The sequence below is a fragment of the Sturnus vulgaris genome, chromosome 4 (genome assembly GCF_052056855.1).
Source record: "Sturnus vulgaris isolate bStuVul1 chromosome 4, bStuVul1.hap1, whole genome shotgun sequence".
Classification (NCBI taxonomy): domain Eukaryota; kingdom Metazoa; phylum Chordata; class Aves; order Passeriformes; family Sturnidae; genus Sturnus; species Sturnus vulgaris.
Genome location: NC_142246.1, coordinates 1938016 through 1959737, shown reverse-complemented (window position 1 = coordinate 1959737; position 21722 = coordinate 1938016). Strand labels below are relative to the sequence as shown.

General features: G+C 63.0%; 2 protein-coding genes across 3 annotated transcripts in view; one reads left to right on the top strand and one right to left on the bottom strand.

Annotated features, from left to right (window-relative positions):
• LOC106853112 (dedicator of cytokinesis protein 2-like) overlaps positions 1-21722 on the bottom strand; it is a 45197-nt gene that overhangs the window by 7206 nt on the left and 16269 nt on the right. Inside the window, exons 26-35 of the mRNA XM_014876159.2 lie at positions 21443-21570; positions 20864-20914; positions 20118-20213; positions 1816-1914; positions 1606-1700; positions 1289-1367; positions 1100-1200; positions 900-958; positions 597-745; positions 357-442 (exon numbers count right to left, since the gene is read on the bottom strand). Coding sequence (XP_014731645.2) covers positions 357-442; positions 597-745; positions 900-958; positions 1100-1200; positions 1289-1367; positions 1606-1700; positions 1816-1914; positions 20118-20213; positions 20864-20914; positions 21443-21570 — 943 coding nt within the window. The remainder of the gene's footprint in view (positions 1-356; positions 443-596; positions 746-899; positions 959-1099; positions 1201-1288; positions 1368-1605; positions 1701-1815; positions 1915-20117; positions 20214-20863; positions 20915-21442; positions 21571-21722) is intronic.
• On the top strand, positions 11734-18417 carry LOC148223839 (uncharacterized). 2 transcript variants are annotated; one of them, XM_088162942.1, is made up of 4 exons: positions 11734-12780; positions 12871-13235; positions 15439-15513; positions 17971-18417. In XM_088162942.1, the coding sequence occupies exons 1-4, from the start codon at positions 11734-11736 to the stop codon at positions 18197-18199; spliced, it is 1716 nt and encodes a 571-aa protein (XP_088019068.1). In that variant the 3' UTR covers positions 18200-18417. The 2 variants fall into 2 exon arrangements, with proteins under 2 accessions (XP_088019068.1, XP_088019067.1); XM_088162941.1 differs by having other exon boundaries at positions 11734-13235.

Here is a 21722-nt window from a genome sequence, read left to right as displayed (position 1 = left end):
TAACACCCGGGGCAGTGGCATCACCTGAGACAGGAGTAATTCCTGGGGCACAGATAACACCCGGGGCAATGGCATCACCTGAGACAGGGGTCTCACTTAAGGCATAGGGTAATTCCTGGGGCAGCACAAGGGTAATTCCTAAGGCAGGGGTGTCACCGGGGACAGGACCATCCCCTGGGGCAAGCAGGGGAAGGGAGCACACGATGGTGCTCAGGTATCAGCCTTCCTCCTCGCCTTTTCCCTGTGGAACACTCCGAGCCAGGCACAGAGTGAGGAGGAGTGGGATGGCCGGGAGGGGTGACAGTAAAGGGTCGTGCCCTGGGGAGAAGGTGGCAGGGATGTCGCTGCACACTCACATGCTCTTGAAAAGCTGCATGTACTGCTCGTCCCCCCGGCCGCCCTCCACCTCGCTGTCCAGCCTGCGCAGGATCTCATCCTCAAACTGCAGAGAGGGGATGAAGATGGGCTGAGCTCAGAGACCATCCTAAAGGGACGGGTCCCGTCCCTGCTCCCTGGCCGTGCCACTCCCCTGCTGTGGGTGGTTCCCACAACATCCCAGCCCATCCTGCTCCTCCAGGAGCAGCCTTGGCTCTCACCCGGCTGAAGCTCCCGGTGAGCCGGTGCTCGCAGAGCATCATGTCGAAGAAGATGGGGATGGTGGATTTGCGCAGCTCCAGCTCCGGCACCAGCGTCATCTCCAGGATGGGACCCACCATACCCGGGATAAACTCGATCTTGCGCTGGCCTAGGAAGACAGGGAGAGCTGGGTGGGGGCGGATCCACACCCATGTCCAAACCAGCAAAACCCCGCTCCCCACACCCACTCTGGAGACAGTGCTGATGGACCCAAAATTTTTTTGGTACCCAAAAATCCCCCATCACTGCACACCGTGGCTCACCGAGGCTGTACCACATGTCCCGGATGGATGCTCCGATCGTGGCTCTCATGTCCCCGTACCTGTCGGGACAGAGATCTGTCAGCGTCGCTCTGCAGCCCCGGGTGTGCACAGCCCAGCTGGCTCATCCCAAAAATCCCTGACCTCGTGGCATGGTGGCAGCCCGGGGCAGGGACCCGAGGTCGGGCGGGGTAGGGACTCACTTGGCCAGGATACTGTTGCGTTTGGCCGGGGAGAAGTTCTCCAGCTGCAGGGAGTCCTGGGTGAGGAAAGCCACGGCCAGGTGGAAATAGTTGTTCCAAAGCTGCAGTGGAAGCACAGCGATGAGTGCCAGGCTGGGTCCTCTCCTGACCCACCTGGCCCGAAGCAAGACTGAGGCAGAGCCCACCCACCTGCAGCTCGAAGTCGCTGTCGCTCAGGAACATCTCGGTTAAGGTGGTGGCAAAGTGGTTGATGGCACGCAGGAACTCCCTGGGGCGAGTGAGCACTGAGTGAGGGCAGCACCAGCATGCCCACTGCCCAGCCTGGTGTGCCCATCATCACACAGAGGGGGGAGATCCTTTGTGCCCACTTCAGTGCACCCACACACTGTCCAGCACACCAGTCCTGCACATCCAGAGCCATGCTCCAGTGTCCACCTGTCCCGAGGCTTCCCAGGTGCTCACATCCACCCCAGCATCCCCCTGCAGGTCTCTCCCCAGGCCCTCACCGGTTCTGCACCATGTTCATCACCACCCAGTCACTGGGATACACTGTCTTCCCAATCAGGTCTTTGAAAAGGATAAAAGTCTCCATGAGGAAGTCCTGCAAGGGAGGGAGAGATATCAGGAGCTGGGCTGGACTGCAGTGCCCTCCGGGGGATGCTGTGAGGGAGGTGCTGGTGCCAGAGGGCTCGGTGTTGCCGTGGGGCAGCACTCACCATCAGCTCAGGCCGGGAGGGGAATGCCTGGATGTAGGTGCTGTAGTGGTCCTTGTCCATCTGGCTCAGGATGGTGGCCATGCAGGCCACGTAGTGGCTCTGGGGGAGAGGAGCTGGTCAGGCCCTGCTGGTTCCTGCAGCTGCACCATGGAAAAGGACACTGTCCTTGTTCCTCCAGTCAGTTTGTAACCCAGAGCCCCAACTGCCTTGGGGTCTGTTCACCCCCACCTTCTCTGATCCCCAGACCTCTTCTTCTGGCCCCTTCAGGTCCAGTTCCCAGACTGTGTATCCCACCATGATGCCAGGGAATGCAGGTATAATAAAAGAGTGGTGCTGAAGCACCTCTGTTATTTTTGAGATAATTTAAGGCCATCTGTGGATGTAAGGGCATTTTGAAAATGGCAAGCAGGTCCCTTCTGGAGTGCCTCCAGTGAAGGGTCGCAAATGGAGTCCTCAGCTCCACTCCAGGAGGCTCCCAGCTTTGTATCAACACCAGTGGAGTGTGCATGAGCAGGATGCTGCCCAGAAAGCTGTCCGAGACACATCCGAGGCTGGAAACTATGGGAAAGAGCAGCTGTTTCTGGGGTAAGAGCATCGTCTGGCGCGTTCAGGAGGAGTGATGGCCCTGCCATGCCCCGGTGTCACTGATAGAACTTTGAGGATGGCTTCAAGTGCCAACCCATCCCCAGAGACTGCCGTGCCGTGAGCCCTGTGAGGGCAGCACCGGACTCCGGGCACCACTGCCCATCCCTGCACCTTCCAGCTCGGGCAGGGTGGGCACTGCCAGAGATTCCTCCTGGATTCCGGAGCCTCATTGCAGCCCCAGGCCACACTTTACCAACTATATGCAGACCAAAGCAGACTATTCGGGAAGGGATGTGACTGCCGCTGGTGGCCAGGGGCTCTAGCTTCTCACCATCAGCCCCTGGGCAGCCCCGGCATCTCCTCGGCATGGGGCGTAGCCCACCGAGGGCTGCCACGGAGAAGCAACGCGCGCCCACAGCCAGCCCTCGCTACGAGGGGTTTGCACGGAATTCTCTTGTGCAAAGCAAACGGATCAAACCCCACCAGCTCCCGCTCCTTCGGGAATCCATGCGGTGCCACAGCCCCGCGGCCACCCCGCCGAGCACTGCCCCGCGCAGCAGCACCGGCACAGCGGGGGACCGGGACATGGAGCCACGCACCGCTCCCGGTGCCGGGACCGCGGCTCCTCCAGGGCTCCGGGGCTCGGCTCCCGGGCGCGCTCCCCACCGCGGGGCTCCGCCCCCCGCCCCGCTCCGCCCCCGCCGGCTCCGCCCCGGTACCGGCGAGCGCGCGCCGCCCCGCCCCGCCGAGCCCCGCGCCCGCCGCTGCCGGACCCGCGCCGCTGCCGCCGCCGAGCACCAGGTACCGGGCGGGATGGGGAGGAGGCTCCGCCGGGGAGCAGGGCGGAGGCCGGACCGGGTGCTGTGGGTATCGGCCCTCAGGCGCCGGCCGGTACCGGGACCCCGGGTGGCCTCGCGGCCGGGGCGTGGGAACCCCGGGGCTGGGAGCGGCGACATTGTGCGGGGAGCCCCAAACCGGGACTGCGCGGCGGTGCGGGGACCCCGGGGGCGCGGGAGCGGTGCGAGTACCCTTGGCCAGTGGGATGCGCGGGGGCCGGCGGGGCCGTGGCGAGGAGCCGAGCTGGGCTGGCGAGGGGGATCCTCAGTGTCCCCGGATCGCCGGGGGTCGCGGCACCTCCCTGTCCTCTCCTTTGCTCCTGGCGAGCAGGAGCTGCCCGGGGAACTGCTGGAGGCACGGAGACGGTGGCACCGCGCACCGAGCATCCTACGGCAGGCACCGTGCGCCGAGCACCCCGCACCGAGGGTGCACCGAGCCCCCTGCGCTGGGCACCCCGCACCGAGGTGGCCGCCGGCTGCCGTGGCGGGGGTCTCTAGGGGACACAGCCGTTCTGGAGCGGTGACACGGTGTGTAGCCTATAGAGATCCATCTATGGTGGGAGCTGCAGCGTTAGAGGGGCCGAAGACCCCCACGTCGTGCCGCGGTGCCGCAGCCTCGCCCTGTCCGCCCCGGCCCGTGGCCCCGCCGCTCGCTGGGTCGCTGCGTGCTTGGAGCCGCTCTAGGGAGCAGCCAGGCGGGCTCATCTCCGCTCCCCCTCGTCAGGAACGCGTCCGTCAGCCGGGGCTGTGCCGGGTGACACACGCACACGCAGATCCATCCAAGGATGTCACTTTCGGTACCGCGCGCCGCGGTGACGCCGGCCGAGGCTGGAGGGATTCAGCCCACGTTGCTCCCGGCAGCTCCTGGCGCCGCGTTCCGCGCCCAAGGCCTTGTGTCCGCCGGCGGAGATCCGGGAGGCGGGAGCGAGCCCCAGGCAGTCCCGCGAAATGGGGATGCGCCGGTCCCTCCCGGGGTGCTCCGGTCCCTCTCGGGATGCTCCGGTCCCGATCCTCCCCGCGGGAACGTACACAAACCCCGCTGGAGCTGCGGCTGCCGGCAGCGATGCGGGAGAGGGGCCGAGATCTCCGCGGAGCTGGTTTCGTGTTTGGGAGCACGAGGTGGACACGTATGAGTAACCACCGGGCCCCGGCTGTGCCAGCACGGGGACATACGGGGACATCGGTGTCAGCTGCTCGCTCCGAGGGGCACAGCGCGCTCAGTGCCAGCAGCAGCTCGCAGCGATCTCCACACTCAGCCCCTCCCGGGGGTACGGGAAGGAGCCCCTCGGCACAGCCGCGGCGGCAGGGGACGCGGGGACCGCCGGCTGCGCTCCCTCCCGGCGATGCTGCCCGAGGAGCGGGGCCGGGAGAAGCGGGGGGACCCTCGGGCAGAGCCGGGCTGAGGATGGCACCTCCGGCCCTTCCCTGTGTCCCCTCTCCGCAGGGAGCGTTCGTCCTTCCGGCACGCTCGGAGGAGCTGGGCGTATTTCGTCGCAGAAGCTCCTTTGGACTGAGGTTGTCTTCCTTACAAATGATAATTATTGTAATTACTTAATAGCATGGTGGCATCCAGAGGCCACGGATAATCAGTGGGTCTATTCCTGTTCCTGCTAACAACACCACTCCAGTCTAACCAGTGCCGTGGGCAGAGCCTGCCTGCCTCGCGTGTTTGCAGACATGCTTTGTATGGTCTGGACTCTTCGGTGGTGGGGAAACTGAGGCACGAGGCAGGAAGACACTTGCTAATTCCCAAATTCCCCTGGTAGCCAGCGTTGTGTAAAGCGCATGGAGATAAAGGGGGGCAGGCTGCTCGATGGCATCGGGAATGCACTTAAAGGCAGGAATTTGTATTCTGGAAGGACGTTCTCAGTGCTGGGAGCTGCAGCTGCAGAGGCCGTGCTGCTGGCTGCCGGCACCGTGGCCGGTGGGAGCTGGTGGGACGGGGGCTGCCCCAGGGGGTCCCTGCTGCACCCGGGACCGAGCCCCCCGAGCCTGGACCGGTGCGTGCAGCGGCGGCTGGGGCGGTGCAGGAACTGCTGGGCGGTGAAGCCTTTCCAGCTTTTTCCAGAAGTGTGCTCTGGGGACAGTTGGTGGCTTTCTGATGCCATTTCTGGCCTGTGAGGGAGCCCACAGAGCCCTTGTCGCCCAAGGTGCCCTGGCCCAGGCAGCTGCTTTGCACACTGGGGCAGGTGGGCTCCAGATGGGTGCCCAACTCCTTCTCAGAGCTGAAACGTCCTTCCTGGAGAGTGCAGGGCTGCGGGGGTCTGCAGATGAGCTGGGTCTCCTGTGGCCAGAAGTCTCCGGGCCGTGTCCCACTTCCCTTGTCCTGTCGCTGCTGCAGGATCAGCCCGTGCTGGAGATGCCAGCAGAGCCCTGAATTTTAGTGCTGGGCACCAGCTGAGCTCTCTGGGCTGCATCTCCATCACAAGCATCTTCCCAGGTCCGTGTAGCCACACAGGGCATCTCCAGGGCTCGGAGGATGATGGTATTGCCCCTACCCCATTCACTGGGAAGGAAGCAGCAGTGCGGGGTGTTCTTCCTCCCAGGGTGGTGTCTCCTGCAGCCCCGGGGGTGGCACTGAACCACAGTGCCGGCAGCAGCTCCAGGAATGTTCGCCTGCTCCTCCACGGATGTGGCTGAGGGAAGCCCTGGGACACGGAACAAACTCCTGCTGAGCTGCTCCTGCTCCTCACGCGCTGTCTGCCCCTCTCTGCCCGTGCTCCCCGAGGCAGGTCACTCTACCTCTTCATGTCTCATTAAAACAGCGATACCGATGCTCCTCTGCCTGGCAGAGAGGTGGGAACGCCAGCAGGTAGCACAGGGAACAGAGGCACCATGACAGCCGTATTAGCATCCACGGGAGACAGAGGAATAATTTGGTTTCTGCAGCTTCTGAAGGCTCGTGCAGAGGCTTTGTACTCCCGTCTTCCTGACCGTGTGCAGCCTCCATCTGCAGCGCCGGCACATCCGCAGTCGGAGGGGAGCGATGGAAGCTGGGGCTGGTGACCTCGGTGTGCCGGGAGGATGTCGCTCCTCCTTACCTGGCCGATGGGATCCCTTCCATGGGCATAAGCGATGGCACGTGTGGCCACGCCAGCCAGGAGCCTCGGTGGCCCCAGAGAGGAGCCCGCGGGGTGGCCGTGGGTGCTGGTGCCGTGGGGAGGTGGGTGGCAGGGGCTCCCTGTGCCAGAGCCTTCTCTTGGGCCCCGTGGCTGGGAGAGTGACTAATGTTCCCGCAGAGCACTTCAGCCAGTGACCTACATAGGGATGAGTGTGGATCCCTCGGCTCGTGTGAGCCGCCGCTCGCACTGGGACCGGCGTGCTGGTGCCACTCCCAGAACCCCTGGGCGATGCTCGATGCGGGGCTGGGGGGAACTGCAGGGCACAGGCACCCCAGGCATGGCCCTGGTGGCAGGGACAGCGCCTGTGTCCTCGGCCGGGCCAGCCCAGGGATCCTGGGGGAGCCACAGTGGTGTTCGAGCAGAGCCTTGAGCAATGCTGAGAGGGAGAGGGTCAGGCACTGCGAGGTCCATCAGGGACATGGGGAGCTGGCCCTGGGGACAGGAGCTGAGCTGGACTCAGGGAGAGCTGGGAATGTGGCTGGAGAAGGGGAGTCTCCTTGCTGGGGACTGCGAGGGCTGAGCACCGAGGAGGGAGAAGAGCTGCTCGAGCGGAAGCGCTCCATTGGCACGAGTACAGTGGGATATAAACGGGCCGTGATTAACCGCCTGCAGGAAATGAGAAGGTCTGTGAGGCTCCCATCAGCCGGCTTCTGGAAGAGCCTCCAAGAGAAGCATGAGGGCAGGGCATGAGCTGGCTTCGTGGTGGAGCTTCCTCAGCGAGGAACCAGATTTCGGGTGTGCAAGCTGCCCGAGAAGCTGCTCCAAGTCCTCCATCCTCGAGTCCCACACATGCTCTGATCCGAGAACAAACGCGTCGAGTCCTCCCGGAGCCAAGGCGGGATTAGGCTCTGCTGAGGAGTGATGTGTGCCTGGTTCCTGCCCCTCCAGCGCCTCATCCTCCAGTGCTGCCCTGCTCCACTGCCAGCAGCACCTCTCTCCCCTCTGGAAATCAGGAAAATCAGACGTGTTGCCCCACAAAGGCACTACCTTGTGAGCAGAGCTGGGCCATTCACTTCTCTCCTCTGCAGTTCCAGGAGAACCTGACTTCCTCTCTTATAAATCTCATCTCCTGGCTTCCTGTGTCCTGAAGAAAAGATTTATGTGTCTGCTCCATTTTTCCCTCTTCCACGGCATTACTGGCAAGGGTGAGGGAGAGGATAGGTGGAGAAAGGGCTGAAGCTGGCAGGTAACTTTCCACACAGGGCAGTGTGAAGCAGTGTGACCTCTGAGGTCAGCCCTGCACCACCAGAGTTGTGTTCCATGATGCGAACCCGGCAGGTTTAGTGCCTCTTACTCACAAAATTCACCACCCATCTGCCCTGGCCAGAGAAACCTAGTGCTGGGGCTCTCTAAGGGGTGTCCATGAAAAGAGATTCCTGATGCTTCTTCAGCTCCCGGGGTCACTCAGTGGAGGAAAGATCATTCCCCACTCTGTGGGAGCATCCAACAGAACCCACTGCTGCAGAACTCATGGCATCCACTGGGTCACAGTGGCCTCACCTGCATTCACCTGTATGCCACCGATGTGACCTGCTGTCTCACCTTATCCATGTACCTGGAATTTCCATAGGAACCAGAGGAGAAAAACACTCAGACCTTAAGAAATTGCTGAGATGGAGGGTCCACCACTGTGCAAAACCTTTCCAAGCTGTTCCTATGCCAGCTGGCTTCACTTTTTAAGGAAGTTGCTTCTCAGACCTGCCAACATGCATTTCCAGCTGCTGTGAGTGGAGCTTGGAGCTGTCACACAAAGCCTCATCCTGTGCCCCTTGCCTGCCTCTGTACTGACCTTTTTCCTTCCTTGCTCTTCCTTTTCTCCCCTTTCCTCAGTTTCCCTCTGCAGTCAGGGGTGCAGGATGGTAACGAGCAGAGACGTGCTGGTTAGCTGCTTTTAATCCACTTAACGTGTGCCACTTTGCTTTGGGATCATCCTGCTTTCTTCGTTGAAATGTCAAATGCCTCACAGAAATCCGAGTGTGCTCCGCCGAGGCTTTTACCTCCACTGACCAAACTTGGAACCTCATCAAGCCCGGCAGCAAATGGGTTTGATGAGCCGTGTTCTCCACAGCCCCACGCTGGCTGGCGTGGCTGGTTCACGCTGCTGTCCTTCAGAGGGGATTTGTCAAGCACCACACCCATTCCCTGGACGGTTCCATCCCCTAGATTGCCATGCCAGGGCTCTGTGGCTCCCTGTCCCACCCACTGGGCTCTCCTGAGGTCGCTGTCCAATGATCACTCCAAGTAGGAGCCCAATGTCCAGCAGGGCACATCAGAGTGGAGCACCAGGGCTCCTGCTTTGGCCTCGGGAGGTTGTGCAGGTCTCTCTTGGAGGGAAGAGTGACCACAGCCCTGGGGTTGTGTTGGAATAGACCCTGGAAGGAGCTGTGGTGGGCTCAGGACCTTGGAGGGGATGCATCAGCCCCAGGATTAAGGCACTGAGCACCACTGCCCAGTAAATGTTTGAAGAGTGGCTGGGAAGTTCTGGTGCAGCTGAATGCCAGGTGTATCAGAGATGTCCTTTGGAGCCATCAGCAGACTGAGTTCCTCAGATTCAGGGACAGTCCAGGGAGAGTCCATCAGACAGGGCAGCACCCAGGTTGCACCATCCTGATCCCATTCCACAACGGGACACATTGTCCATGCTGGGAGATGCCAGTGTTCTGCAAACAGTGCCCGAGCACGGCACTAAATCCAACCACAGCACAGAGAAAACGCAGGGATGCGTGGGAGGGTCCTGGCGTGGGTGTTTGACATCCTCAGAACTGTTCCCAAACGGAGTTGCTCCATGTATAATTTATAGGCTTCCCTTTGTCCTTGTGGCTCGTCTCTGATCTCCCGGCGGTTCGGGAAGGCCGAGGGTGCTCCGGCGAGGCCCCGCTGAGTGACAGCGCCGCGTTTGCTGCGTCGGCAGGGGAACGGCCTCGTCCCACGCTGCGCCAGCCTTGGCTTGGCTAGGGCCCTGTCGCAGCATCCCAGGGCTGGTCCTGCCCTTGGACCGTGCCAGCGGCGCTTCTGCCCCGTGCCCGGCCCTTGGAGCCGATCCCAGCACCCTCTCTGCCCCACTCCCCCATTAAGGACCCCTCCGGAGCGGGCTGGCCACACGCAGGCTCCTCTGGAGTGCTCCAGCACGGAGATGTGGCCAGCATCCCTCTGCCCGCGGCGTGTTGCCCTCCCTGGCACGGTCACAGCTGAGGATGCTGCCGGGGGCACCAAGCTCTGGGCACTGGCCATCGCTTTGGCACAAGGAGAGAGGTGACCCCACATCTGTGACCTCAGAGGACCTCAGGGGTGGCTCATCCCACGGCCGCAGATATCCCGGCAGGTTCAGCCCAGGCCAGCGTGGGTGCCCGTGCCCCGGGCCAGGAGGGATGTGGTGATGCAGGAAGCGAGGACGGGCGCCTCTGGCTCCAGCCCCAGCCAGCTCCCTCCTCCGCCTGTTGCTGTCCATACTAACGAGGAGTCCCATCCCATCCCTCGTCTCGTCCTGCCTCGCAGACATCTCCGGGTGTCTGGGCACGGCTCCAAGCTCGGGAAGGGAAGCGCCGGGCGGCTGGCCGGAGCGTGGAGCAGCATCCCGACGAACACGGAGCAGGGTGTGCGGAGACGCCGGGGCGTGCGGGGCCAGGGTGGGCGCAGGGAGGTCTGTGAGAGCTCTCTGCTCCGCTGAGTGCCGGCGTGGGCAGGCACGGGGCACCGGCACGCAGCGCTTGGAAGTTTGGCTGTGCCGGCACTGGGGACTCCGGGCTGCTGTGCTGAGTCAGCGCTTCGTGCCAGCAAAAACAAGGCAAGACAGGGAGGGGGCCGGGGGTGTCTGAGCCGTGTGTCCGTCCGCAGTGAGGGCAGGGGGGCTGCGGAGCCAGCGAGGCTCCCGGCTCGGCGTGCGGGGGCACTGCGGGAGCACCGGGCTGGGGGATGTGGGACACGGGACGTGGTGTGGTGCGACAAAGCTGAACCACTGCTCGCTGCGGCTGGAATCTCTGTCTTTGGCTGCGTCCCAAAACGAGCCGACGGCCTCCCCTGCACCCCGGGACATCCCAGCAGGACTCCCGGTGTGCCCCGTGCTGCTGGTGCCCGGGCAGCGCGATGGGCCGGGGCAGAGCCAGGTGGGCACGGGGGTGGGAGCTGGGAGTACGTCCGGGACAGGGCTGCGGAGTGGTTCGCCTTGCAGGTATGGGGAGGAGGAGCCCTGCAGAGCTGTGCAGGAACGATGGCAGGGTCGGGGATAATGGCAGGGACCAGGATGATGGCAGGGATGGAGATACAGCTAGGTGCAATCCCCCCTGTGACCCCGGCTCCTGCCCCTGTGCCTCCTGTGAAGCGCTGCTGGTGTCAATGGCATTCCCCCGGCCTTACTGAAGGTTCTCCCTCCTGCCGGTTCTCATGTGTCTGAAGTGGCTCCGTGTCCCCAAGCCACTGTCTCGCCACCACTCACAGAGCTGGTCCCCCATGCCTGCAGCCCAACCAGCACCTCAGGTGCCCAGCCCGGCCACAACCACACATGACATCTGTGACCCCGTGCCCATCTGGCCATGCCTCACTCGTGACGGGTCCCCTGTGTCCCTCGGGCAGGATGGACCCCATGCCATGTCCCGTGTTGGATGGGTGCCCCACGCCTTGTCCATCCCCCGGGCAGAGCTGGTGCCCGTGAGCGGCGGGTGTCCCACGTGCGGGCGGTGCCCCGTGTCCGTCTGTCCCTCACGGGATCCCCTTGCCCTGGCTCTTGCCCTGCCCTCCCGCTGCCCGCGCCCCGCACACGAGGCACCAGCCCCGGCGAGGCAGAGCTATTTTTAACAGCTGCTTCTGCTTGATTTGAGCTGTGAACTCGGAACGTGTTTATGCTAAAGGGCTTTCTTTTCCTTTCTCCCTTTGTGCTGAGGAGGCAGCGCCGCAGATCAAAGCCTGTCTCTTCGCGTTTGGTGATGGTGGAGCTGGGAGGGAGCCGAGGCGGGAGAGGCCGGCAGTTCCACGGGGACACTTGTGTCCTCGGGGGGCCGCGGTGGCGTGGCCGGGTCTGACGCACCTCTCTTTGTCCCCGCAGGTCCGGGAGCCATGGGCGGGCACGGCCGGCACCGGGCGGCCCGCAGCGGGCGGCTTTGAGCCCGGGCGGCCGCGGCGGGACGATGGGCTGCGGGCGCCGGCGGGGAGCCGCGGTACCGGGCAGGGCTGTCGGGGCGGCGAGCCGGGGGCTGTAGGGCCGGGCGGCGGGCAGCATGCCCGGCGGCCCCTCGCCCACCTCCCGCCCAGCATCCCCTGTCCGTGGCGGCGCGGGATGAAGGCTGCCCGCCGCCCCAGCAGCTCCGGGGACGGCTGCAGCCCAGGGCTCCGGCCGCCGGCGCTCGGCCCCCCGCAGCACCCCGGCCCCGCGGCCCTGAGCCATGGTCAGCCGTGAGCCCGTGCCCGGCCCGGCCCCCGCCGGCGAGGGCAGCCAGGAGAAAGCCATGACGGTGCGCTCGGTGCTGCTCAACCGCGACTCGCCCGACATCGAGAGCCGCCTCAAGCGCCGGCGCAACCGCACGCAGCAGGTCCGCTTCAAGGACCTGGTGGAGGCCGGCGCGGGGCGGGCGGACAGCCCCACCCAGCCCGGGCCCGCGGCCGGTCCCGGCCACAACACCCCACGTGCCTCGCCGCCCCCCAGGGACCCCCCTGAGCCGGCGGCTCTCCGTGCCTCGCGGCGCAGCTGGCCCCAGGCACAGCCAGGCTCGCTGACGCTGCCCATGCCCAGGAAGGCGTGCATGAGCACCGCCATCCAGACCTCCCCCAGCCTCCAGAAGCCCTTCCCGGCCCCCCAGCCCCGCAGCAAGAGCGTCTGCGATGTGGCGGAGGATGCGGTACTGCCCGCCGTGGCGAGCGCCCGGTGCCCGGGAGCGGCCGTGCCCCCGCGGGTCCCCGGCAACCTCCCCACCCATGACCACGCCGCGGTCCTCGCCCAGCAAGCCAAGGTGCGCCGCACACCACCACCGCCACCACCCAGGGACCCCCCTCCTCCTTACCAGGGCACGGCCGGGTGCCCCGCTGCCCGCTGCGCCCCTCCGGTGCAAAGCTGCACCCCCGAGCCCTGCCCGCCACCCCCAGCCTGTGCCCAGCTCCGCGGGAACCCCCAGGGCAGCCACGGGGTCACCCCACGCCCGGCCTCCGTGCCCTGCGGCCAGCCCCGGCCACTCGCCGAGCAGCGGGGGCTCGGCCGGAGCGACTCGGAGCGGAGCTTGCCCTGCGGCCGCTCGGCTCCACCGTGCCAGCCCTCGCCGCACCGCCGGCAGCCCGTCCCCGCCACGGACACCCACGGCCTCCGCCAGCCACCTCAGGGCAACCCCCCGCGGGACCCCCCGGCACCCCAGCACCAGCTCTGCGCCGCGCTCTGGGGGGGGCCCTGCTGCGCCTCGCCAGCCCCCATCCCACCAGCGCCGGGCTGGCACAGCTCGGCCGCCGCCACGCCGGACAAAACACCAGCTGCTCTCGGCACCTGCAGCCGGCTCCGCGCCGCCGAGCCCGGGCATGGCTGGGCAGGACCCGAGGGGCCCAGGGAGCCGCTGTCCACAGCCTCACAGGGCCCCAGCGTGGGGACACAAGCGGCCGGGTGGGCAGGGGAGACCCCCCGGCACGGACAGCCCTGCCTCGCTGCTGAACAGCCGGACAAGCTGCACCACGTCCAGGACCTTCTGCAGCTGGTGGTGGTGGCCAAGGGGCCGGTGGGACCACCAGCGAGGGACGAGGACGCCCGGACATCTCAGGGAGAGGGCCCCCGGGGGCCCGGGGAGCAGGGGGACCTGCATTCCCAGCTGCAGTCCCTGGAAGGGGTGCTGGAGACCAGCCAACAAACCATCCGGGTGCTGCTGGACGTCATCCAGGACCTGGAGAAGAAGGAGGCGCAGCGGGATGGGTGAGTAGGAGGGGACAGAGTGAGGGGCTGTGGGGACAATGTCCCCGGGAGCTGGGGATGTAGGATGGGGGACTCTGACAGAGATTTGGCTGCTGCTGCCTCCTGAAGGTGTTTCCCTCTGAGAAACTCAGAGTTGCTGTCCATGTGCACGTGGCTCCATGTCTTGGTGAGAGGCCTCACATGCCCACAGTGCCTTCCCCGTGCCCAGGGATGGGTGCAGGGGGATGAGGGGGTGCTGGGCCCCTGCCCAGCTCTGGTGCAGCTGATTTGTCCATTGGTCACTGGGAGCAGGGATCTAGAATGTCACATCCCAACAGCAGGCCACCCATCCCTGCCCCATCCATGGAGGTACCTTTGGCACAAATCCAGTGGCTGATGCCCTTGTGATGGGTGTGACTGCATCCCAGGGAGGTGCCCAGCACCCCCATCCTGCTCTGCCCAGGACCTGCTCCGTGGGGCAGGCTGTTCCCAGGCCAGCATTCCTTGGCCTCCCAAGCAGATTTGCCAAACAGAGCAAGGTGTTCTAGGTCAGCCCACAGTGGTCTGAAGCTGAAATGCTCCAAACTCATCTCACACGAGGGCAACCAACAAACCCCCAAGAGGTGCCAGTCCTGGCAACCTCCTGTAAAATCTCTGGGGCTTGTTCCTGATGCCCAAGATTGCCATGATCTATCCATTAAATCAGATGGTTTTAGCTGTGGGTGAAGCCCAGGGAACATTGCCCCTGTGCCACCCCTGGAGCACTGTCAGTGGGGAGAGACCCCTCAGGGGTCTGGGATACCTTAATTAAGACCTCAATTCCATTTACTGTTACAGTCAAACAAGCAAACAAGATGCCCAGAAATAGGAAATCCAAGGATAGAAAATCACATAAAACATTATCCTGGTGTCCTTATGCTGCAGAACAGCACAGCCTTGTTTGCCACAGGTCAGATCCCAGGTGCCCACTGAGCACCAGAGCAGCCCTGAGACATCCTGGCACCAACCACCAGCAACATTCCACAAAAATGTATATATATAAAACATGAAAGACTATCCCAGAATGAGCTCTCCCAGCAGAGGGGGGCTGTTGTACAACGCCAGAGGCACACACATATATACGTAACATACACACACATATATATATAGAGAGAGAGAGAGGGCCTCACGATCTAATTCAGGTGCTGGCAGAATAAATCCCCATTGCAATGTGTAATTTGGTGCATTAACAGACCCAGTTTCTGAGGGCTGAGAACAACCCTGGTCAAGGTCGAGTAACAGGAGGACAATTTCAATGGGGAAATGTGACGTGTATGTGGGACATGTTCTTTCAGCTGTGCCCCCAAAATCCACAGCCCTGAAGGGGCAATGGAGAAGGGGTCCCAAAGGGACCAACGGCATTCACAGGGCTCCTTTTAGACAGAGCAGAATGAGCAGAGACCAGCAGGGAGCACCTGCCAGCAGTGCGGGGGTGCAGGAGGACCCCAGTGCAGCCCTTGGGATCAGGGTTGGGGTCTGGCACCAGCAGTAGAGACATATGGGGTGAAGACCCCTTCTGTGGGGAGGAAGGAGGATGCAGCAGCATGAGCTGAGCTCAGGCAGGAATCAGCTTAATCCAAGTCCTGTGTACCTTCCTGGAGGAGGAGAAGGATGCTCTGGTACAAAAGCATCAAAAAGAGAAATTCTGAGTCTGGCGTAGGCTGGAGATTAGTCTGGAGCATCTCCTGGTGCCCATCTGCCAGGGCACTGCCGTGCCAGGGCCCTGCCATGTGCCTTGTGCTCCCTCCTTAGCACCAGGCATGGGGACATGTGTGACCTGGGGCTGCAGCCGTGGGGACCCTTGGGATGAGGATTGGGATGGGAGGACACAGCGGGAAGGGTTTGGAGATGCCACTGTGCCCAGCACTGCTTTGCTCCCATCAGGAAATCTGTGAAGCTGAGAAACACCTGGCTTGGTATTAATTGGGATCACATGAGAGGAGAGGGGCTGGGATGCCAGAAAGGAAAGGGGGTGGGATCCAGGGAGGAGAGGAGATGGATCCTAAAGAGGAAGAGGAACTGGGATTCAGGAGGAGAAGGGGTCTGAGTCCCAGGGGGAAAAGGAGCTGGGATCCAGTGAGAAGAGTCCTGGCTGCTGGGGTGGGAGCCCAGAGGCACACGAGGGAGCAGGGGCAGCAGAGGACACAGGCTGGGTCTCCAAGCTCACAGCACATCTCTGTCACAGGCGACACTCGTACCGGACCGGGCAGGACATCGCCAACTGCGGGACCTGCCGGGACTGTGCCTGCATCATCTACAGGTGAGGGCCAGCCCTGGCTCCGAGCATCCCACGGGTTCTGCTTCCCGGCACTCCCAGACTTCTCCTCTGGCTGTGAGGCAGGAGGGAGGGTGACAGTCAAGCCTGCATCTCCTGTCTCCATGTTGGGGGGCATCACACACAGACCACCCTTGGGTGTCTGGGCTGTCACTTGGGCTGGATCTGTCCCTTCCTCCCTACGGGGAGCAGCTCCTGCTCCCAGGATCAGCCAGGGTGATCTCCATGGAGGAGCAGCATCTGGAAGGAGGCTGCTCTGGCACAATGGCAGAGCATTTATCTCCTGTAACAGCAATCTATCGGGGAAGCCTCGCTAGCGGCTGGTGCGTGGGCTCACTCCAAATCCAGGCTGCATCCTGTTGTCCCTGTGCCAGCTCCACACAGATGCTGCAGATGGGTTCCTGCCCCTCGCTATAGTCTGGGAACACAGGGCCCGGGTTCTGCTTCCCAGCGTTGGCTTTGGGCCAGGGTGTGGAAGCCCCTTCCTCTGCTGCACTGTTTCCTCAGATCCCATTTAGTGTGTGGGAAAAGGCATCTCATGCCCTCCCAGCATTGTCTTTGGGACATCTTTGGGAATTGGGAGAGTTGCAGTTTTGCTAAAGCTGTCTGCCCTTCCAGGCACCCCTGGGTGTCCTTCTGTCTCTCTGCAGTGCAGGTGGCTGGCCAGGTGTGTTCCCGTTTTGCTGTTAATTAGGCTGATGCTGTTAGCACTGGGATGTGTAGGACATGGTGAGCTGGTCTCAAGCCATGTTCTGTGGTGCCTGATCACTATGGCACACATGTGCCACTGCCCTGTGAGCACTGTGCCCTCTCCTTAGGGCACCTCGGGCTGGGGGTGCCCGGCTGGGGTCCCCTCGTGTCCCTGTGCTGCCTCGGCACTCCTGCTCCCACACACACACTTGCTCCACACTCTCCCTGTAGCTCCTGGGGGACTTCAGGCTAATTAGGCCTGACGAGCCTGTCTCCACGCAGCATGGCAGCGGCACAGATGTCACATCTGGGGGAGGTGGCTCCCCAGAATGGCCAGGCTCCTGCTGGGGACTCGCTGTGAGTTTCACTGTTATCCATGGGATGAGGAGAGGCTCTGGGGGGACACAGAGAGAGGGAGCAGGGACAGCACCCGACCAGGGATGGCCCAGGGAGGGGATCAGACCTGCCTGCCCCTGTCCCCACAGCGGAGCCAACCCCTCCCTGTGTCACTTCGGGGTAGCTGAGGTCCCTCCCTGCACTGCCCCCTCTATTACACCCTGCACCCCTCACTCTTTTTTCTAGAAATGGCTGGGACACTCCTTGTCCTCACGAGGGGAGGTGACAGGAGGTGTCAGCTTGCCGGGGGGCTCCTGGGGCTCTCCCCGTGTGCGAGGTGGCCGCGCCACGTGCGCGTTCCTGGGCACACTCGGTGGCACCTCGCTGATCCGATGGGACATGGCTGGTGTGAGGAGATTGACGTGTTTTCCGTGTGAGGGAACATCGCAGCACGCGGCTGCCAGCAGCCAGCCCGCACCACAGGGTGCTGCGGGGACACCAGAGGCTGCGGGGACACCGGGGGCTGCAGGGACACTGTGAGCACAGCAAGGGCTGGAGGGGACAGCAACAGCTGCGGGGACCTGGACCTGTGGGGACATTGAGAGCTCCAGCATAGGCAGGAAAACTGAGAGCTGTGGTGGGGGGCACAGACCCCCTCACCTACCCTAATTCCAGCCGTGTGATGGGCAGCAACAGAGCCTTGCATGCTCTCGCTGCTTCCCGATGCTGCAGCTGTGCTCAGCCATGGCCCCTGGGACACACAACCCCTCTCCAGGGGGCTCATTGCTCACAGGAGTCTCACAGACCCCCAGCTCGGCCCCCCACCTCAGCACTGGTCCCCATCCAAGCCAGTGTCCACACACAAAGCCATGGCATTGCCAGTGGGCTGGATACAGAGGATGGAGCAAAAGGATGGGGCAGGGGAGGCAGCTGAGAAGGATCCACCCCAAAAGACCCCGGGCCACGAGGTCAGGCTGACACTGGGTCTGTCCCTCTGGCAGAAGGGAGGCTGGGATGCTCCGGTGGGATGGGGTGGCTGTTTGGGAGGGATCCAGCGCCGGCCCCCCCTCACAGCCCACGGGAGTGGCCAGGGCCTGTCTGAAGGGACACACAGCAGGATGTCCCCTCACAGGGGTGTGCAGTGACCCCAGGAAGTCTGGCCATGTCCCTGTGCCACCTTGGGAGTGCAGCAGGGCTTAGCTGTGGGGGACTGCCCTGAGTGGAGGAACTCCCTGGAGGCTTGTTTGGGAATCTGAGCTCCCCGGGGGCTGTGTTGGGGACACGGGGCTGTGTTTGGGGACACTGAGCTCCCTGAGGGCTGTGTTTGGGGTACCAGGGGCTGTGGCAGACGGGGGGCTGCGACAAGGGGATGCCATGCTGCCCCCTGACACGGTTCCCTCGCCCCGCGTGCCGCAGCGTGGAGCACGATTTCCGACAGCAGGAAGGTCGCTTCCAGCGGGTGCTGAGCCACATCGAGGGCGACACGGGGCCGAGCTCCCCCCCGACGGCGCTGGGGGCGGCGGGGGTGGCGCTGGGGGCGGCGGGGACCACCTCACCGCCCAGGCAGGAGCTGTCGCCCGTGTCCAGGCTGCCGGCAAAGCTGGACGTGAAGAAATCCCGGCGCAAATGCTTCTGGTTCCTGTGAGCGCGGTGCCCGGTGAGCCCTGGGCACCGTCCCAGCACTGACCCCCTGCCCACCTCTCCTCCCTCCCTCCCTCCCACGGTAGGGTTTGGGTAGCACCAGCTTTTCTATTTTTAACCATTCCGTTGAACGCGGGGAGCTCGGGTGTGGAAACGGCGAGGGGAGCAGCGGCTGTATTTAAGGAGAATTCAATAAATTCCACGGAGACGCTATTTTTGTTACATCCTCTCCCGCCTGTGCGCTTCTGTTCTGGAGGAGGATGAGAATGAAGAGGGGGCAGCGGCTGTTTCCCTGGATTTCCCTCTGTTCGGGGTTCCCAGGCTCCAATCACTGCCTATCCCACAGCGGGGGCTGCTCACCCATCCCTCCCATTGCTTCCTGCAGGTTAACTGGGAACACCGAGGATTTCCACTGGTCAGAGACAATGGAAAATGGTCTCTATGAGACTCTGGCATGGAGAGAGGAGACCTGTCCCCAAAACCCCCGGCTGGAAGGGTGGGCTGGGCAGGATGGGATGGGGGAAGATGCAGTGGCTCATGGTAGGGAGACAGGAACGAGGAGCTCAAATATCCCAGCCTCTGTGGGGCTGCCACGAGAGGGGAAACTCGACAGCAGAGGGTGTCTGAGCACACCCTGAGGAGTGCCACAGCTCTTCCAGCAGGGCCACCGACCTCAGGAAGGGGGACATCGTCCAGCCTCCTCCAAAAGCTCTGGCCACTCTCGGCCACGGGCGGCTGCTGCAGCCACAGAGGGGAATGGAGGGTGGGCAGGTTTGGCTGCAGCTCTCCAGTTGGTGTCCACACCGCAGCACCCCAAAGCAGAAGCTGCACAAAAGTTAAACTCCATCCCGTGTGCCAGGGACACTCGGGGACTGCAGCAGGAAAGTGGCCCGGGGACACAACTCCCTTCTTGCCCAGAACAAGGGGATGGATGGAGGGACGCTGTCCTGGTGCGGGCACGCGTATTTTTGGTCCTCTCACCCCTTCCCAGCAGCTGGAGCTGCTGGTGCAGCCAGGGCGGAGGGTCTGGGACCCTCGACTGAGGGCAGGGGCTGCGGCAGCAGCACGGGAACCATGGGCAGTGCTGGGAGCACCTGTGGAGCCACAGGCGAGCAGCAGGAGCGCGGCGCAGCCAAGGATCCCTCCCTGGGATGGGAGTGCTGCCACGGGCTGCACTGCATCATCCTCATCCTCCCCTCGCCTCCATCGCTGCCCCAGACCCTGAGTCACAGAGCCTGGGAAAGAGGACGAAAAGCAGGATGGAGCCCAGTGCGACCCCGCATGCATCTCCTGCCTGAGTCACGGCTGAATCACAGCCCGGCGCTGAGATCGCGGCACGGCCCCGGCGGCAGAGCTGCCGCTCCGGCTGCCCGCAGCTCCCCGGGCACGGCACACAGCGTGGCACGGCACAGCGCGGCAATTCCCCGCTCCGAGCTTCCACGACGCACTCCAACACAGCTCATCGCCCACCCTGAGACGCAGTGCAGCTCCTGGGTTTGCCAGCACGTCCCCAGAGAAGATCCCGAGCCCGAGCTGGCCCTGGTTCTATCCCCTCCCATTGCTGCTCCATGCGGAGCTCTGATCGCCTCCCTTCGCCTCCACCGTGCTCCTCACACACGTTCTTGGCATGTAAAATCGCGACGGTTCAGTTGCTTGTTTCCCAGAAAATGCAGCCCAAACCCTTAATTGATCCCAAAACAGCTTTTCCTGCACCTCTGTCCACTCCCCCCTGCTCCAGCCCTGCTCCCAGCACAGCTCCTGCTTTCCCCTGGGCACATCCCTGGCATCCATCCCCATCCTGCTGGGTCCTGGCAGCAGGGCCAGCGAGGAGCAGAGCCAGACACACACAGCCAGACCCCCAAAGTCGGGACACCTCGTGCCTCTCTGTGTGGCCCAAAGGGAAGTGGCACAGTGGGACTCACCCTCAGCGGGTTCTCCCGGTCCAGGACGATCACCCTGCGATTGACTGTGTGGAGCAGCTGCTCCAGGATCACCTGGATGTGCTTCTTCACCTGTGCCTGCAAGGTAGGAGGTGTCAGGGACTTGGCAGGGCACGTCCCCCCATGGTGTGGCTCATTTGAGGGCTGGTGGCATTGGGGTGGTGAGATGGGAATGGAGCCTGACCCAGAGCTGGAGTCACAGCAAGGCAATGTGCTCCAGCATAAATATAGGATTTGGGATCTTGTACAGCTCTGTACACCTCCCTGGAAAAGTGGCCACCTGGCTAGGGACAATGGGGACAGACAAGGACGATGGGGATGGCTGCACTGGCACTGGGCAGGCAAAGGTGGATTCAACTTTCAAGAGGTTGAAGCAAGAGCAGAACCCTCCCCCAAGAGCTTCCCACCATGCCCTCCATAAAGGCTATTTCAGGTTTAAGAGTTAAGCCCAACACGAGACATTTCACCACAATTTCTGAGCTTTCCATTCCATTCCTGGCCTTCCTGGTGCTGTGAGGATTAAAGAACCACCTCACCGTGCCAGGACACAGTGTCCAACTCAACTCCTACAGCACGAGTCACTGCACTGCAGGTGTGACACCTGAACCTCCAAAGGGTCCCCGAAAAGAACCTCAGAGCAGCCAAGAAGGGCAGGAACAGCTCCTGGAAAACCAGAGCATAGAGCCCTGTGCATTCCCAAAATATTGTGTTGCTGCAGGGACACTCACCAGTTCCACATCCCCACGGTCCTTGTGCCGCGCTCGCAGATTCTCTGCACTCTGCAATCACCACAAACAGGGCTGAGACCCCCAGGAATGCCCCCAGCCCACCGCAGACAGGCCACCACCCATGGGTGGGTGGGTGCCCTCCATGTCTCTGCCTCATATTTGGGGCCATCACACTTCATTTTGGAGTGTGATACTGCCTGGGGGCTGACTGGCAATAGCCGACCAGTCTTCCTCTCTGCCCTCACCTTCCTCCCTTCCCTCACTTTCTTCCTCCTTGCCTTCACCTTTCTCCCAGCTCTGCAGAGCTGGTGACATCCCCACCACCCCCAGGTCAGTGTCATCAGAGGCCTGGAAGCCCCTTCCCCACCCCTGTGGATGTTGGGCAACCCACCAGAAACTCACTGAGGTGGAAAGCATGAGGTTTTTGCTCCACCCTGGGCATGTTTCTGCTGGGATTGTGACACCCACAGTCCCCTGGCTGACTGCAGTGAACTCCAAACATATCCTGGACAGGAATGGGTGCTTAACCTCACTCAGAGGGGTTTGTTCAGGTCACTGCCCTGTTGATTCCTGATTTACCTTCTGGGCCTGGTACAGCACTTCCAGGACGCTGCTGAGCAGCTCGATGCAGGCCTCCTCCTCCTCACCTGCCTGGATCAGCTCCTGCAGGATGGGCAGGGCCACGTGCAACACCAGCTCCCGGCACTCTGGGGGGGACATGAGGGCACAGGCATGAGAGAATTGTCCCCACCTGTGGAGCCACCCCGGGCATGAGGCAGAATCCCTGCTCAGGGACTCATCCCCATCGTGTGCCATGGCCTCTGGGTGAGCTCGGCAAGGGCAGTGCCACCAGGAGCCC